Below are 18,407 nucleotides of genomic sequence, written 5' to 3'. Positions count from 1 at the left end.
TCTCTCAAATCATCGTACCCTCGCCTTCTCCCACAGAGTCCAAAAGACTGTTCTTTACATCTGTGTCTCTTTTGCTGTCTCACATACAGGGTCATCGTTACACATCTTTCTAAATTACATATATATCCGTTAGTGTACTGTATTGCTGCTTTTCTTTCTGACTTATAATAGGCTGTATAATAGGCTCCAGTTTCATCCACCTCATTAGAACTGATTCAAATCCATTCTTTTTAATGGCTGAGTAATACTCCATTGTGTATATGTACCACAGCTTTCTTATCCATTTGTCTGCTGATGGACATCTATGTTGCTTCCATGTCCTGGGTATTGTAAACAGTGCTGCGATGAACACTGGGGTACATGCATCTCTTTCAATTCTGGTTTCCTTGGTCACACATATATTCATATATATATTTATTATACACGTCCATACACACACAGAGTTTTATTCTGTTTTTCTGTGGTTAAGTACAGTGGGCCATCTGTCCATTTTTTCAAGGGGACGTTCTTCCTAGAGCAGTCTGTCCTCCAGTTTTAACAGTCATCTGAGAGAATTCCCTTCTTTTTCTCCTGTGCTATTTCTTGCATTCCTTGTCTCCCTTTTTCTCGGTTTACTTCATCTTTTTGGAAGACAACATTCTGTAAAAGCTTCCTGAGAAAAGGTAGGTGCGAAATAAAGATTTTGAGGTCTTCTGTATCTTTCCACTTTATCATCTTGTTTTTAGCACGGTGCCTAAGTTCTGATTATGGCTATATGAAGGATCCCATCATTAAAAGTAATATATATTTCTGGTTTTTTTTCCCCTTTTTTTTGATTATAAGTGAGCCTCAGAACATTCCTTTGCTCTCTAAACTATTGATTAGACAATATGATCAGTCCCTTCACCACCTTAATTTTATTGATAAACACTTTGCTTCCCTTATTGTCTTATTCTTAGACAGTTCTTTATTTATCCTAGGTTTATACCTTCTCCGTCTCTTTCTCCCTAAGACACTGAAAGCTAATCTCCAGGGACTGTGTGTGTGTGTCTGTGTGTACGAATGGTGTGCAGCTCCTTTCTCCTTGTTTATTTTTGACCGAGCTGGGGCTTTGTTGCTGCATGCAGATTTCCTCTAGTTGCCGCAAGCAGGGGCTCTTCTGGCTTCTCATTGCAGTGGCTTCTCTTGTTGCAGAGCATAGACTCTACAGTGTACAGGCTCGGTAGTTGCCACTTGTAGGCTTAGTTGCCTCGCGGCATGTGGGATCTTCGTTCCTTGACCAGGGGTCTAACCTGTATCCCCTACCTTGGCAGGTGGATTCTTAACCCGCTGGACCACCAGGGAAGTCCCAATACCATGCATATTTTATCAAAGAAAAAGTGAAGCTTAGCAAGGTTATTTGGTGAAGATCTGGAATTTAAACGGAGGCTTATGCTGTTTCCCCTGCTATATAATTTAAGAAAGTGAAAGTGAAAGTGAAGTCGCCCTGTCGTGTCTGACTCTTTGCAACCCCGGGGACTGTAGCCTACCAGGCTCCTCCGTCCATGGGATTCTCCAGGCAAGAATACTGGAGTGGGTTGCCATTTCCTTCTCCAATATAATTTAAAGCACCATTAATTGTTAGAGGCACCATTATTGTATGTACCACGAGAAAAAGAAATTCTGCCACTTAAATAAAGCATACCATCAGTTGTAAGATACGTAGCAATTTCAGAGATTTTAAAAAGCTAAAAAAAAAAGTGTGGTATCTTAAGATCAATGAAATTCGTTTTTTAATGCTGCCTCATAAATAAATTATTTTTGGAGTTGTTGATTTTGAAACATCTATGGAATACCCAACTAAAACCTTTAGTAGGCAGTTAAAAATGTGGAGTTATAGCTAGTAAGAAAGACAGAGGCTAGAGGTAACAGAGGTGAAGGTCCTCTGTGTGTCAGAATCATAGTTCAGAAGCAGGCTGGCCAACTTTTTATTTTTTAGTTTTAACAGTCTCTCTGAGTCTATTAATATTATTAATCCTAGGGACAGAGGAGCCTGGTGGCCTGCCGTCTATGGGGTCGCACAGAGTTGGACACGACTGAAGCGAGTTAGCAGCAGCAGCAGCATGCCATCTCATTTTAGTCTATTCTTTGCCTCTCTCTGTGATGGCGTCTGTTGGTAAACCTTAATACTGCCTTTTATTCTTCAGGAGCACTTCTTTACTCCCCCCCTGGAATTTTCGCAAACAGCGATCATTTTCTTTTTCTCTCTTCTATTTAAAAACTGCGTGGTCTGCCAGCATGCAGTTGCAGTAGGAAGTACACTTTCAAGCCTGGGCAGTGAAAAGCAGGTCTCCAGGGGAGACAGATGATGTGAAGAAATCTCATCTCTAGACTTTGGTGATTTCTCTGTTTTTACAGATCCAGCATGTCTGGTTTGCACCTAGTCAAGCAAGGTCGAGACCGAAAGAAAATAGACTCACAGCGAGATTTCACTGTAGCCTCGCCAGCAGAATTTGTTACTCGTTTTGGTGGGAATAAAGTGATTGAGAAGGTAAGTTACCACCTGCTCAATTATTTTTTCAAAAGCCCATGAGGTTTAATGCCTCGATTTGTAGTCTAGATTTGCTTGAAACTGGCATGTGGCTTGACTTTCTGAGAGTGTGCAGACTATCCTTTCTGCCTCCCTAGCTTTATTAAATAATTAAGTTAGATGATTAAATCATTTCACTATTTTCTGAAATGTGTATTTACCACTGATAATTTAATCGTGACTCAGTAAGAAGTTGAAGCAGTGCCCATAAGTTGCTTTTAGAAAGATTTCAAGGTTTTCCTAGAGGTGGGCTACACTGATACGAGAGGATATGAGAAATTGATTAGCTTGTGGGGTGGTGATGGGGAGGTCAGTGTCATTGAATTGGGATTTAGAGCTGAAGGAGTGGAGAGAGTTTCAGAACAGAAGGCGTAAACAACTTTGATACACTGTAACTTATGGATCCCACCAGAAATTTGAGATATGTAGAGGGTATATACCACATGAAATACTTAAAGTGATTATAAGTATTTTGAAATGTGAGCAAATCTGAGTCACTTTTGTCCACATCGTGTAAGAGCTGAGAGATTGACTTGGTTGCAATAGCTTACACTGATTAAAAGTTTAAAGGCTGGGGACCTGTATTCCCACTCCTGAAAGTATTGCTTTAGTGGCATACTTCCGTTAGTCTTCCAGTGAGGATAGATTACGTGTCTCCTCACCTCTGTGATCCTGAGATTACGTGTCTCCTCACCTCTGTGATCCTGAGGGTCATGATTGCATGTGAGGAGGTGAAAGGTTTGTTTACCAGAGAAGTCTCAGGATCACTGACCCTGTACTCTTTTTCCTGTGACCATTCTTTCCGGGGCAGTTTCTCTACAGTTCTAAGGGATTTGGAGTCTGAATTCTGGAGCGAGGTGATAGTCGGTGTAGGGGTTCTTATACATGTTCAGGGCCCTGTGCCTTATTTCATTACAGCAGAGAATAGTGCGTGACACTACACTGTTTAAAAAACTTCCCCTAGCCTTATTTGATATCCATCTTCCCCCTGAAGTGTGTTTCTTCTCTTCCCTGCGAGTATGAATGGTAGAATAATTCACAGACTCACAAGATTTTTTCTTTTTTTAAGTAGCCTTCTTTATTTTTTTACACTTTTTATTTTGTGTTTGGGATGTAGCCAATTAACCATGTTGTGATAGTTTTAGGTGAACAGGGAAGGGACTCCGCCATGCTTAGACATGTATCCATTCTTCCTCAAGCTCCCCTTCCTTCCAGGCTGCCACATAACATTGAGCAGAGGTCCTTGTGCTGTGCAGTAGGTCCTTGTTGATTATCCATTTAAAATATGGCAGTGTGTCCATGTCCATCCCAAATTCCCTAACTATCCCTCCCCTCCGCCGGCAACCATAAGTTTGTTCTCTAAGTCTGTGAGTCTCTTTCAACTTATAAGATTTGAGTAACTGATTTTTCCCTTCAGGAAATGAACTAAGAAAGGAGTACGTTTTAGCTGGCACATATTTTGGGCTTTCCAGGTGACTCAGTGGTAAAGAATCCACTGCAGTGCAGGAGACCCAGGTTTGATCCCTGGACAGGGAAGATCCCCTGGGGAAGGAGATGGCAGCTCACTCCAATATTTCTTGCGTGGGAAATCCCATGGACAGTGGAACCTTGTGGGCTACATTCCATGGGGTCGTAAGAGTCGTACACAACTTAGCGACTAAACAACAACAGCATTGAAGTATTTGCTTTGCTAACATCTTAAAATATCCCTTGACCATGCAGGCGTTGGTTCTTACTTGCCTAGACCAGCTATGCAGATTCCTAGTTGAAACTCTGGCTTTTCAGAGAAAGATTTACAAAAATGTCTTCTTGTTTTTTCCTCCACCTTTGCCTGCCTTTTCCACTTTTCTTTGCAATTCCCATCCCCCAACTCTCCCAGGTTCTCATTGCCAACAATGGCATTGCAGCTGTGAAATGCATGAGATCCATCCGCCGGTGGTCTTATGAGATGTTTCGAAATGAGCGTGCGATCCGATTTGTTGTCATGGTCACACCTGAAGACCTGAAAGCCAATGCGGGTAAGTTAGTAAACATTAAGAAAGCCTCATCCTCAGACATAAAATATTGAATGACGCAACCTTTAAGGAAGAGGATGTTAACTTGGGGGATTCCCAAACCCAAGGACTTGTCTTTTAAAAAGTGTCAATAATAGGCATAGACCAGGATTGTACTCTGTGTGGCCTCAACATAAACTCTTGTTTCTAAGTAAAAATAGGTGTTAATTTAACCAAAGTGTTGATTTGGGCTTTCAGTGTCATTTGCTAAGTCACATTCTTATAGCATGTGTAAGTAGAAAGGCGTGGAAGGAAGTGCCATTTCCCTTATGAACTGCATTGAATTTTAGAGAATTTCAGTGTTAAGATTCTTTTTCCCCCTCCTCCTGGGGATAGAGACCTCTTAGGACCCAGGTAAGTTTTTCTCTGTAGGCTCTTCTGCATATTCTCTCTGCTTAGATGACCCTCCATCTGAGAGAGGTAGGTTATTGTAGACTGTTGGTATAGCTGAAAGATGGTAGCTAGTACTTCGGCTTCATACTTAAAAGAATAACAATTTTATTTGTTTGCTTATTTATCTTCGGCTGCACGGGGTCTTCATTGCTGCGTGGGCTTCTCCTTAGTTGTGGCAAGCAGGGGCCACTGCAGTTGTGGTGTGTGGGCTTCTCATTGCAGCGGCTTCTCTTGTTGCAGAGCACGGGCTCTAGGGTGCGTAGGCTCCGTAGTTGCAGTTCTTGGTCTCTAGCGTACCTGAATTTAGTGGCGCGTGGACTTAGTCACTCCGTGTCATGTGGTATCTTCCTGAACCAGGGATCAAACCTGTGTCTTTAAAGAGTTGTCTTTTAAAACTCATTTTGGTCTTTATATGTACTCTCTGTATGGAGATAATGATATTAAGACTATTCCTAAGGCAGTAAGGGTTATTATATTACCTTTAGAAAAAGAGAAGGCACCAGTTGATTGGAAAGCAGATGTTATTCATTTAGATTGATCCTTCAACATCTTTGAGCTGCAGTCTTGTATCTGTACAAGGATAGTCCTGTCTGTTTCACTGGATGGTTGTAACGAAGAAATTGTCTGTAATAAATGTAAGCTACCTTGCATGATTTCTTTTTCCTTATTTCTATTTGGTACTCCTATTAATTCATGTATTCATTCACTCAGTGAGCATGGAGACCCACAGTTTAATAAGCTGTGATCTTGCTCTAGGAAATGAATAATTTCAATGCAATGAGGTAAGTGCTATAGGAATATGTACAGGGTGCTATGAGAACACAGAGATGAGACATCTTAACTCTGGTCCCTGCTCTTGGGTTAAGAGTTAAGAGGAGTTAACAGAGTTAAGAGAGCTTTCTGAAAGTGGTTATGTCTACCCAAGAATGAGTAAGAGTTAGTGAAGCAGTTAGGGGGAAGACAAGGGTATTAGAGGCAGAAAGAACATATATGCAAATATTTGAAAATGTGACACAGGGGTTATCTGGAAACTGCAGATGGCTTATCTATCTGACGAGATCTAGACGTGATCTAGTATTTGTCAAGGATGGTCTTGTTTTTCATCCTTAAAAGCGTGGACTCTATCTTTTTAGGTATGTGTGTGTGTGTCTGTGTCTGCCTGTATATCAGACATTAAAGATTTGCATTTTAAGTGAATTGGTTGTTGTTTTTCAAAATTCAAATGTGGAAGAGCATAATGAACTCCTTCCCATCTATCTGTTATCCAAAATCAACTTCTTTCAGCTACACTTGCACCTCCTCTCTCCTCCAAGCATAATTTCTAAAGCAAATATTTATTGCATCTGTAAATATTTCAACATGTATCTTATCTAAACGATAGATACCTTTAAAGTATATGTGTAAATAATTGGATGATTCAGGTAGCAACTTGAAAGATCTGTTTGTGGAGGGTAATACTGGAGGATATGATGACTGGCAAGGTTTTAGGCTCTGAGTTTGGCTTCATCTGATATGTGGGCTTTAATTTCTGAATCTTGGCTAAACTCCTTATGCTTAACCTGTTGGCCTCAAAAATATTGGACAATTGCACCTCATTCCTGTAGTAATTGGTTACACACTCTTATTTGGAATAAGCATGATGAATACCCTCTCCACTCAGCTCCATTCATACAGTCACAGATAACTGCCAAAAATCAATAGCAGAAGAAATATGAAGAGGCCATCCCAGCATTAAGAGATATTCCTATTAGTTGAAGTAAACCAAATATTCTCTCTTGCAGCCAAACCATTTTCCACCAAAAACTGAACTGTATGTAAACAACTAATGTCAAACATCCACTATAAATTTTTGACATAAAATTTTGACCATCATAATTTTAATATCCAGTATTGAGATGCAAAAATACTACTGTAAGTTGAACTTCTCTTAGATTAAGTTCTATTAATATTTTAAATGTTATCAAATAGTAGTTACTAATGGACAGAATAAATACAATACTGTATTACCATATGGCAAGTATCCCTCCAAAAAAAAGCGGCAGGGGACATTTCTTATCTCACAGTTTCTATAGCTGGGCCTTCAACTTCCGGTTATCAGGCCGCCACCAGTGTTTGAGTGGGGCTGCCGTCCCATCTGAGGCTCAGCCTGGGATGGATCTGCCTTCAAGCTCACGTGGTTGTTTGCAGCACTCAGCTCTCTGCGGGCTGTCGGACTGAGGGCCTGAATGTGTCGCTGGTTGTTGGCTAGAGCCTGCTCTTGGCTCCTTGCCATGTGGGCCATCCCCAGATGACTTCCTGCTTCCTACAAGCCAACAAGGAAAAGTCTCCCGGTGAGATGGGCTCTATACTTTTTCAAAACACTTTATTCATTCATCTCTATTTTTGGCTGTGCTAGGTCTTCGTTGCTGCGCAGGCTTCTCTCTGGTTGTGGTGATCAGGGGCTACTCCCTCTTGCGGTGCAGTCTTCTCGCTGTGTGGCTTCTCTTGTTGCAGAGCACAGGCTCTGGAGCTCATGGGCTTTAGTAGTTGCAATTCCCAGGCTTCAGAGCACCAGCTTAATAATTGTGGCACACAGGCTTAGTTGCTCTGCAGCTTGGGGGATCTTTCAAGGGACACGGGTTCCTTCCCTGGTCTGGGAAGATCCCATACGCCATGGAGCAGCTAAGCCCAGGCTCTGCAACCACTGAGCCAGGGAGCCTTAGCTACTGAAGCCCGCACGCCTGGAACCTTTGCTCTGCAGCGAAAAAAGCCACCTCAATGAGAAGCCTGCGCATTGCCATGAAGAGTAACCCCAGTGCCTGCAACTGGGAAAAGCCGGCATGCAGCAACAAAGACCTAGCACAGCAACCAACTCCCACCCCCCACAAAGAATCTTTTTAAAAAATATGGTGGAGATGGACCTTGAGCAAATTATTTAACTGCTCCAAGACATAATTCCCTATAAACTGGATGCTCATAATACCTATTATAAAAAGGATTATTGAGTATTAAATGAAGTAATGTATATAAAGAGCTTAGTACAGTCTTTACATTGTAGCTGCTCTGGCACAATTACTTCCTCCAGAAAAGGAAGAAACATCAGGTGACAGATTTGAAAGGGGATACTGTGCCCCTCCCCCCAAAAATAAGGAGGGAAAGAAGGTAGCTTTTTAAGTATCTTTCAAATTCGTAGTATCCTGAACATTTCAGATAAACAAATGTTTTTCAAGTACTTGATAGACTCTTGTAACTCACCTTTCCTGTTTAGCAAGTCTACAAACCCTCCAGTCTCTCCCCGGTTTCCTCATTTTGTCCTGGCTTTATATCAGGAAAGGGGCCTTCTCAGAATATAGTGCAAGTTAAAGATGAAAGGTGTCATAGAACTTTATCTCCGAACAGAATAATGGGCCTCTCAATGACACATCCTCCTTAATGTAGAGATCATAAGGACTCGTCAAAAAGCTCACACAGTGAAGTGTTTGAGAACTGCTGCTTAGTGTCAGAGCTTCCTCACTGGGAGATGATCCCATTTTAGTGCCTGTGACCTTAACAAAGAGCCTCCAAATGAATGGTTCTGGAAGTTATCCCACGAATGTAGTTTGTCCCATGCTTACATATGATGGTACCTGTCTTTTGTGTAGTTTTTGCTCTGATGTTACATTTCTGAAAATAAATGTAATTATTGTTAATGTGCTTGTGTTTCCAGAATACATTAAGATGGCAGATCACTACGTGCCAGTGCCAGGAGGCCCCAACAACAACAACTATGCAAATGTGGAGTTAATTCTTGACATTGCTAGAAGGATCCCAGTGCAAGTAAGACATGCCAGCATCTCCTTGAAAACCAAATTCAGCCTTTAAGAAAAAAAAAATTTTTTTTATTGGACTATGTTTGATTTAAAATGTTGTGTTAGTTTCTGCTGTACAGCGAAGTGAATCAGGTATCCATAGACATATATCCGCTATTATGTTTATGTTTTGGAGAATAAAACATATTCTCAGTTTTATGTCAGTTGCTTCATTTGCAAATACTTTCTCCCATTCTGAAAACTGTCCTTTCACCTTGCTTATGGTTTCCTTTGCTGTGCAGAAGCTTTTAAGTTTGATTAGGTCCCATTTGTTAATTTTTTGTTTTTATTTTCATTACTCTAGGAGGCGGGTCAAAAAAGATCCTGCTGCGATTTGTGTCAAAGCGTGTTCTGTGTTTTTCTCTAAGAGTTTTATAGTGTCTGGCCTTTTGTTCAGGCCTTCCACTGTTTTTTAGATTCTTTCCCCATGTAGGTCCTTATAGATTATTGAGAAGCGTTCCCTGTGCCAAATTCTACCATTTTACAGTTAGGCACAAGGGGATAGCCAGTGAAGAAATTTTAATTTTATATAAAGCACCTTTTCCGAACCTTGATAAGAGCCTTTTTATTGGTATATACAGAGAGGGAAAAGAAAGATGAGAAGAGTGGAATGAGTCACCATGAAGTAAACATAATCTAAACAAGAGGTTTGTAAGGGTCTTTCGGAGATTATGCTATCCATTTCACCTTCAAACCTCGCAGTAAGTGAAAGTTACCTATTTCCAATGAAATACTCTTAGTCTAGAATACAGTAGTGTAGAAGGAGGTTTTTCCTTCTCTATCACATTGTTGCAGAGAGTTTAGGGTAAGTGTCTTAAAGCCCAAAGAGGAAAAAACTTGAGATTTGTTTGGCAGTATAACCACTAGATATAAAGGTGGAGTTGGGTGGCCAAAATAATGCAATCTACAAAAGAAAACCAGCATTTCTAGAAGAGGCTCTGTAGAGTGTAGTTGAAAGGCTATGAACTGACTTTCCTGAAGAGCAACAATACCAGCTGGATCTTAACATCAATTTCAACTTGTTTTTGATGTCTTCAGAGGTTTTACCACAGTTGACTGCTTATTGTCGTTCTGTAAAAAGTTGGCCAAGAATCAGGCATAAAATCTGAATTAAGCATTAGGCTGCTATGGCGCTGTTGTACCTCATGAAGTACGGCCAGTCTTGGTTAGAAAGGAATACAGCTGAATCGTGTTCTTTTTACTGTGAATTTTAAGAATGAATCATATTGTGTTCCCTTGTAGGCAGTTTGGGCTGGCTGGGGTCATGCTTCTGAGAATCCCAAGCTCCCAGAACTTCTTTTGAAAAATGGCATCGCCTTCATGGGTAAGCCTTTCTGACGTACTCTTCCTGTTTTTCCGTTTCTCTCTGTCATTTTGGTCCATATTCCCTCTCTATATTTTGCTTTTCTTCTGTTTAACACATACTAGGCTTTTTTCATCACGTACTGGACTTTTATTTTTCATCAGTCAGTAACTCTGAGAGTAACCTTCTTCTTCGTTTTCTTTTTTTCCTACCATTATCAGTTCTTACATTTTGTATCTTGATTGTGTTCTGTCCCTGGGTTCTTTTCTATGAGATATGGAGGAGGCTCTGATAACTGGCCTTTAAAAACTTTGTCATTAACCTTAAGAAAACATGTGGAGAAAGGACCTATTTTTATGTAGAAAAGATGATTGAATTCTTAGGCTACCCTGGCAGTGTGCCCTTAAATATGAATCGGTACCTTCACATTTAAGCATATAGGTTATATTCCTGTAAGTGAGGGTTATTTTTTCTGACTTTTCTGCTCTCCTATAGAGAGAGAAAAATCAAGGTTATATGACGGTAAGTGTTTCTGTCTTTGTCTCAATAATGATGATTATGCTTTGTAAAGCCTATTAATGATAAATCTTCCTTCGGGGTTTCCCTAAGTCCAAGGAGAGTATAATATTTTGACTTGAACCCCAAAACTTTATTGTCCTTATTTCAGGATAATCATTAAAAAAAAAGAGAAGATGACTTTGTTAATCTGATAGAGTTGGATCATGAAGGATGATTTGTCAGGGATTTAATTCAGCATATATTTTCATATACTGAATTCTCTCTGTGTGTAAAAATTTGCTACATTAGGTTCTATAAAGGATACAAAGATGAGCCAAAACATAGTAGTGCCCGTAATCAAGTTTCTGATATGGATAATATGCGATGTGGGGGATACAAGACAAATAAAAAAACAATTATATGAAAGACAAAATACTTGGGAAAGAAACGAGGCCAAAATGTTACAGTCAGGATTCTTTTCTTGTTTTGGTTTTAGGTCCTCCAAGCCAAGCCATGTGGGCTTTGGGGGATAAGATTGCATCTTCCATAGTGGCTCAAACTGCTGGTATCCCGACTCTTCCATGGAGTGGCAGTGGTAAGAAATTTTATTTCTTGTTTATATCTTAAAGTGCAGAAAAGCTCAGTAGGGTATTTAGGACTGTGGCTGGGGGCTTAAGCCTGCTTTAAAATGTGTTAAATATTTGACAAGAAATAGAATCCAAGTTGATTGATTGGTAGCTTGTATCTCCTGGCTTAATTGCTGTATCTATGATTCTGTCATGTCTTAAGCATATGTGTGTTGTCAGGCCCAAGAGCCTCTTCCATCTTTGTCAAGGGGAGTGCTAACCTTTGCTCCTTTCATACAGCATTGTATCATGTCTTAAGAATGTAAATTTTGTACTAGGTTCAGAGATGCTAAACGGTAATGTAAATGATCTTGGGACTTAATTTGGAAAACCTCTGAGAAAATTCATCTGCTTCTGTGGATTCAGATCTATGCTAGGATAGATCTTCCTAGGCTAGGATCTTCCTCAGAGATGGTCTTCTTAGGTGGAATAGGCCTTTGAACTTGCCTGGGCGATGACTGAAATCACTAAGAAAAAGCTAAAACCCTCTTACTCAGATGTTTGCCTGCCAGTATTTTCTTTCTATCTTTTTGTTTATTCAGTCTTTATATTTTGAAAATTTTTATATTGGCATATAGCTGATTAACAATGTTATGTCAGTTTCAGGTGTACAACAAAGTGATTCAGTCACACGGATCCATGTATTTATTCTTTTTTGGCCAGTATTTTCTTAATGTGAGCCCACAATCTGTTGACGGTTTGTTTTGCCTGTTTAATACCATTCAACCACTCATTTGCCCTGAAAACTGAGGTCAATAATCAACCTTTTTTCCAAGCATGCAGAAGCCTGAATTTTTTTCTAAAAATGATTTATTCTTGACAGATCCCTTGGCATAATCCCTTGCCATGTGGATTATTAGAGCTGACAGTATTATGAACTTCTGTTTTTCGGTCCTCAAGCATAGGGAGCAGACACACACTAAAATCTCTTACAAATGGGAACTACCCTTGTCTTGAGTCTGAACAGATTTGAACTCTTGTTACTCTAGCTCTCCGGGGGAATTGCAATATTCTTTCCAGACCTGCTGGGTCAAACAGTTTAAAATAAAAGGTTGAGTTTGTTCTTGTTTGAATGGAGAGGCTGTACCATTCCCCTTGTGGCTGAGTACAGGGACAGTCAGGAAGCTTGGAGTCATGACTCTGCTGAGGCCAATAAAACCGCCATTTCCATTTCCAAGGGCTCATAAAGATTGAATTATTTCTCAGACCTCTGGCCCTGGAGCAGGCCTGAACACACAAATCGAAGACACTTTGCTTGCTAAGTTTCTATGAGAAGTCTGGCATGCTTTTTTTGTTTGTTTGTCTTGTATGTAGGTCCTTGCGTTTTTTTTTTTTTTTTTTTTTTTTTTAAGTTGCTGCCTATTATCTCTGTTGACTTTTTCCAGCATCAGAACCCAAGTGGCCAGATCTTGATATTAGGTAAATCCTGCTAACTCCAAGGATTGATCAGGGTTTTACGGTATTCTTCTTTCTCACATCTACCCTCAAGTTTGAATAAATATGAAAGCATTTTAAAGAAGGTGTAAGAAGAAAATCTACAAGAACAGAAATTCTTGTAGCTGCTTTTAAGTCACTGTTATCTATTGCAGGTCTTTGTGTGGACTGGCACGAAAATGATTTTTCAAAACGAATTTTAAATGTTCCTCAGGAACTATATGAAAAAGGTTATGTGAAGGATGTGGATGATGGGCTGAAGGTAGGCTACTAACTCTGGGGCATGATCATGTTCAACGGACCAATTATAGTCCCAAATATGGGGATTTGGAGCCTGGTTTATGATATATATCCATGATAGTGTTAGGGTTGTAAGACCAGGAGATGTAGTTTATGTAATAGAATGAGGAAGTGACCTACGTTTCACAAAAACAATTTAAATTTGTTTTGAAGCAAGCCACTCACCTGGACAGAACACTTCGTAGGTGGTTAAATCATAGCTTTAAGGAGGTCCTGATTCTTTCTCCACCACGTGTTAGAGTGTGTGTGTGTGTGTGTGTGTGTGTGTGTGCAGCAGCAATTAGATTCGTACAGTGAACGTCAGTTAAGCAGGCTCACTCACTGGTTACTGGCAAGGTGAGTAATCACAGAGACGGCTCTTGCCATTTGGTTTATTGTATGACTGAGAGCTGAGAAAGAACATGTGTGCTGTGTAGTGGGCTGATCTCAGAGGGGAAAAGGCTGAGCTATACATGCTCAGTTTCTCCTTCCAAACTGACAGATCAGAGTTCATTCTTTTTCCTTTGGAGAGGAGTGAGGGAGGGAGGTGATAGAGGCTGAAACTGTTCTTCTAATTATTGTCTGTCCATGTAGAAACATGCACCGAAGCAAAAGGAGATGTTTTCTTCAACATTATTTTTTCTTTCCTTCACAGTCCCCTCCAGTTACTTTTCCTTTCACTTTTTGACTAGTTGGTAGTGTCAGTTATGCCACCAGGGAGATGATCAAAGAGCTATTTTAGAAAAGCAGCTACTCATGTTTGACTCATCTGCAATAAATTCAAGAGGAACACTGAATGTTCGACTGATTTTGCCCTGTTGCTTGCATTTCAAGTTAAGCATCCTGTAACCTCCTTAATAGGAAGAATTAATATTTCTAATTGAATTGCTGATGTATATTCTATTTGCTATAATTTGCAAGAGTAGAAACCCTTTGTAGGGAATTAGCTATATTGCTTATCAGTTAAAATTCCTTTTTTTCCTTGTTATAATTATAAACATAAAATTTTTGCCAGCCTTTTTTGGTTCATAGATTCATTTAATGACAGTCTTTATTAATAGGTTCCCATAACTATAACTATTATGATAGTTATAAAATTAGGGTCTTACCATATATATTATTTTTATAATCCAAGATTTCTTCTTCCTATATATAAGAATTTTCCTCATGGTATTAAAATTTTTCTAAAATACTTTAAATGGATGACCTGTGTCTAGAACTTACGTATGTATTTTAAAGGCCTGCCTTGTTCTTATATCATGTGGGCTATCCTGTTTTTTGTCTTTCCCACATTTGTGCCTGCTTCTTTAATCATTTATCACCCAGGGACTGAGTTCATGCTGATTTTGCTTGTAAGCATAGAAGTTAAGAGAATTTAGAAGAAATGGGACTATGATTGAAGGATTTTCATGCCTAAAACTACTGACAAAAATTAAAATTTGAAATGGTCTTTTTCTGGTGACACATTTTTTTAGATGTTTTTATAATGTAAACTGTATAAGACTGGAATGTTTCAACAAAGGAATGACTCAGTTATTTTAAACTTTTGGTTAACTTTTCCCCAATCTGCTTTTTGTCTTAGCTACAATATGGATATCTTCCATATTATTACATGTAAAGGCTACCTCAGACCTTTTAATAATAGCATAGCAATCTAATAAATATGTATATCTTGACTTAATTGGCTCCTTACTTAATGGGTATATAATTAAATATTCAAAAAGTTTTGGGATCATCTCAAATCATCTGTAAATTTGAAAAGCACATTTAGAGCATTTAAAATTAGTTTTCTGACTATTAATGTTTTGGTATCTTGTTATTTTTATTTTTTATAAAAAATTGAGTGAGAAAAAGTTTCTGGATGTGTGAGAATCCTGGTTTGTTGAATCTTCTATGTTGTCAGAAGATCAGAAGCTGTGCTGAGGTAGTCAGCTTATATTAAGTGAACTACCTGTGTTTTTTTTGTCTTTTTTAAAAATAAAAGTTATGGAACAAAGAAAATGTACACTTTGGTAAATTTTTAAGAAATAAAACAAAAATTATGGTTAAGGCACAAATTCATGCATATTATAAGAAATTCTGATAATACAGTAATATATACAGTAAAAAGTGAAAGTTTATATCTACTCATCTTCCCTTTATAAATCACCAGTGGTGGACAATCTAGACTTGTTTTTTTGTACTTACGTATGTAAGTGTATTAATGTATACATAATTTTATATATATATATATATTAGTTTTACTTTGTTTTTGACCTATATGGGATTATTTTAGATTGAACCATACAAAATTGCCAATATAGAACCATTTTTTACCTACCAAAAAATACAGTTTCTTTTGGGACTTTTCTGGTGGTCCAGTGGTTAAGAATCTGCCTTGCAATGCAGGGGACTTCACTGGGATCCCTGGTCAGGGAACTAAGGGCCCACGTGCCACAGAGCAACTGAGCCCCCACACCACAGCCAGAGAGTCCGTGGGCCACAGTGAAAGACCCCACATGCCACATCTGAGACCCATCACTACTGAATAAATAAAGAAGTATTTTTTTTTTTAAAGACAAACACAGTTTCTTTTGGATCCAGCCCATTACTACAAATACTATTCTGGTACTTCTTTTCTCATCTAATACCATATCTTCACGATCTTTCTATTTTAATGTGTATATTAATAGACCTACCAGGTGACAACATTTTTTTAAAGGGAGAAAATGCCAGTTTTCTCCTTCTCTACTAATACCATTCTCACTTCAGTTTTTTCTCTTTCTTCTTGAAGGCAGCGGAGGAAGTTGGATATCCAGTAATGATCAAGGCCTCAGAAGGAGGAGGAGGGAAGGGGATCAGAAAAGTCAACAACGCGGATGACTTCCCTAACCTCTTCCGACAGGTGGAGTGCAAGTTGTCGTCCTTTATTTGCACTAATATGTGAATCACAGATACGTGATTTAATTCACACTATAATTGGCATGTCCAGAAAATATTTAAACTTTTTGTCTGTAACTAATCTAATCATTCCCTGTAGCCTCTACCTACTTAGTAGCAGGGGGGGAAAATATCAGTGAAATGTCCAATTCAGTCTAAGGTTTTATTCATTTAGCTAATTCAAGCAGTAATTATTCTCTCTTATGTAAAACTGCTCAGTTTCTCAGATAGCTCTTCCCTATATGATTTGTGTGGCTCATAGGCCTTCCTAGTAACAAGGAAGCATCAGTACCTTCCTATGTTTGTGTGCCCTGCTTGTGCTGACATTTTGGATAAAGTATGTGGGATGGTTAATTCCTGATCTGGATGCTCTTGGCTTGGCCTCACTCAGGCTCTCTGAAATTAAGTAATACTGAAAATTCTCCAAGCTAGGCTTCAGTAGTACGTAAACTGAGAACATCCAGATGTTCAAGCTGGATTTAGAAAAGGCAGAGGAATCAGAGATCAAATGGCCAACATATGCTGGATCATAGAAAAGGCAAGAGCGTTCCAGAAAAACATCTACTTCTGCTTCATTGACTACGCCATAGCCTTTGACTGTGCGGATCACAACAAACTGGAAAATTCTTCAAGAGATGGGAATACCAGACCACCTCACCTGCCTCCTCAGAATCTGTATGCAGGTCAAGAGGCAACAGTTAGAACCAGACATGGAACAACGGACTGGTTCCACATTGGGAAAGGAATACGTCAAGGTTATATAGTTACCTTGCTTATTTAACTTATATGCAGAGTACATCTTGTGAAATGCCAGACTGGATGAGGCACAAGCTGGAATCAAGATTGCAGGGAGAAATATCAACCTCAGATATGCAGATGATACCACCCTTATGGCCGAAACTGAAGACTAACTAAAGAGCCTCTTGATGAAGGTGAGTGAGTGAAAAAGCTGGCTTAAAACTGCACATTCAAAAAACTAAGATCATGGCATCTGGTCCCATCACTTCATGGCAAATAGATGGGGAAACAGTGGAAACAATGACAGACTTTATTTTCTTGGGCTCCAAAATCACTGCAGATGGTGATTGAGGCCATGAAATTTAAAGACACTTGTTCCTTGGAAGAAAAGCTATGACCAACCTAGACAGCAAATTAAAAAGCAGAGACATTACTTTGTCGACAAAGGTCCGTCTAGTCAAAGCTATGTTTTTTCCAGTAGTTATGTGTGGATGTGAGAGTTGGACCATAAAGCAAGCTGAGTGCCAAAGGACTGATGCTTTTGAAATGTGGTGCTGGAGAAGACTCTTAAGAGTCCCTTGGACAGCAGGAAAATCAAACCAGTCAATCCTAAAGGAAATCAATTCTGAATATTCATTGGAAGGATTGATGATGAAGCTCCAATACTTTGGCCACCTGATGCAAAGAACTGACTCATTAGGAAAGACCCTGATGCTAGGAAAGATTGAGGGCAGGAGGAGATGTGGGTGACAGAAGATGAGATGGTTGGATGGCATCACCGACTCAATGGACATGAATTTGAGTAAGCTCCGGGAGTTGGTGACGGACAGGGAAGCCTAGTGTGCTACAGTCCATGGGGTCGCAAAAAGTTGGGCAGGACTGAGCGACTGAACTGAATTGAAAATTAAGTCAACAGGGGTTTAATGGCATCTCAGATGCAACTGAATTAGCAACTGGAAGACAAGTCAGAAGAAAGCTCAGACTGAAGCATGAAGAGACAAAAAGGATGAAAAATACAGAAAAGAGCTTGTGAGAGATTATTTGCAAAGATGACCATGATAACTCTTTCCATCCCTATATACACTTCCTTTATAGTATGATTTCGCCTTCTTCCCATAACGAAATAGTGACTTTTTTTCCTTCAACCCTTTGAGTTTTGGTTGACCTTGTGACTTGTGTTGACCAATAGAATACAGTAGAAATGGTGACTGGTTTCAAAACCAAAGCTGCAAGTGGTTTCTGGCTTCTGCCCTTGGCCTTTTGGAATGAGCCTCAGACTCTTTAGCATAGCTGTGCTCCTGGAAGAAGAGAGGCCACACAAAGCAGAGATGAATTGTCTCACCTGAGGCTTCCTAGACCTGACGGTTTCATCTGCACCTTCGAGACATGTACATGAGTTCATATTAAACCATCCAAGCCTAGTTAAGTTGCTAGGTGGCCAACTCCCTGAGTGGCTCCAAGCCAAGATCAGCAGAAGAACTGCCCAACTGAGCCCAGCTCAGATTGCTGTCAGCAAAATGGCTAGTGCCCCAAGTCACTGCAATTTTGGTGGTTTGGTAGGCATCAGTGGATAACTGACCTAGAAACTGATACCTAAAGGTGTAATGCTGTCCTGGCAAAAAAAGTAAACTATGTGGCATTTGCTTTGAGACTGGCTCATAGGTGAAGACTGGAAAAGATGGTAAGGAGGTTGGCAATGAAGCCTAGAGGAATGATAAAAATAACTTTTGGTGCAGGATGGAACAGAAATGAGGGGAAAGGTCACTCATGTTCTGTAATGATGAAACA

General features: G+C 39.6%; 1 protein-coding gene across 7 annotated transcripts in view; it reads left to right on the top strand.

The window, feature by feature from the left end:
* The window catches only part of ACACA (acetyl-CoA carboxylase alpha), a 287,918-nt gene that overhangs the window by 89,736 nt on the left and 179,775 nt on the right, over positions 1 to 18,407 (top strand). For all 7 annotated transcript variants that reach the window (XM_018064168.1, XM_018064170.1, XM_018064174.1 and 4 more), the window contains 7 exons: positions 2,377 to 2,509; positions 4,428 to 4,566; positions 8,681 to 8,790; positions 10,065 to 10,146; positions 11,120 to 11,218; positions 12,839 to 12,945; positions 15,736 to 15,846. In XM_018064168.1, coding sequence (XP_017919657.1) covers positions 2,377 to 2,509; positions 4,428 to 4,566; positions 8,681 to 8,790; positions 10,065 to 10,146; positions 11,120 to 11,218; positions 12,839 to 12,945; positions 15,736 to 15,846 — 781 coding nt within the window. The remainder of the gene's footprint in view (positions 1 to 2,376; positions 2,510 to 4,427; positions 4,567 to 8,680; positions 8,791 to 10,064; positions 10,147 to 11,119; positions 11,219 to 12,838; positions 12,946 to 15,735; positions 15,847 to 18,407) is intronic.

The sequence above is a fragment of the Capra hircus genome, chromosome 19 (genome assembly GCF_001704415.2).
Source record: "Capra hircus breed San Clemente chromosome 19, ASM170441v1, whole genome shotgun sequence".
Classification (NCBI taxonomy): Eukaryota; Metazoa; Chordata; class Mammalia; order Artiodactyla; family Bovidae; genus Capra; species Capra hircus.
This window is presented reverse-complemented; position numbering and strand designations above follow the sequence as displayed.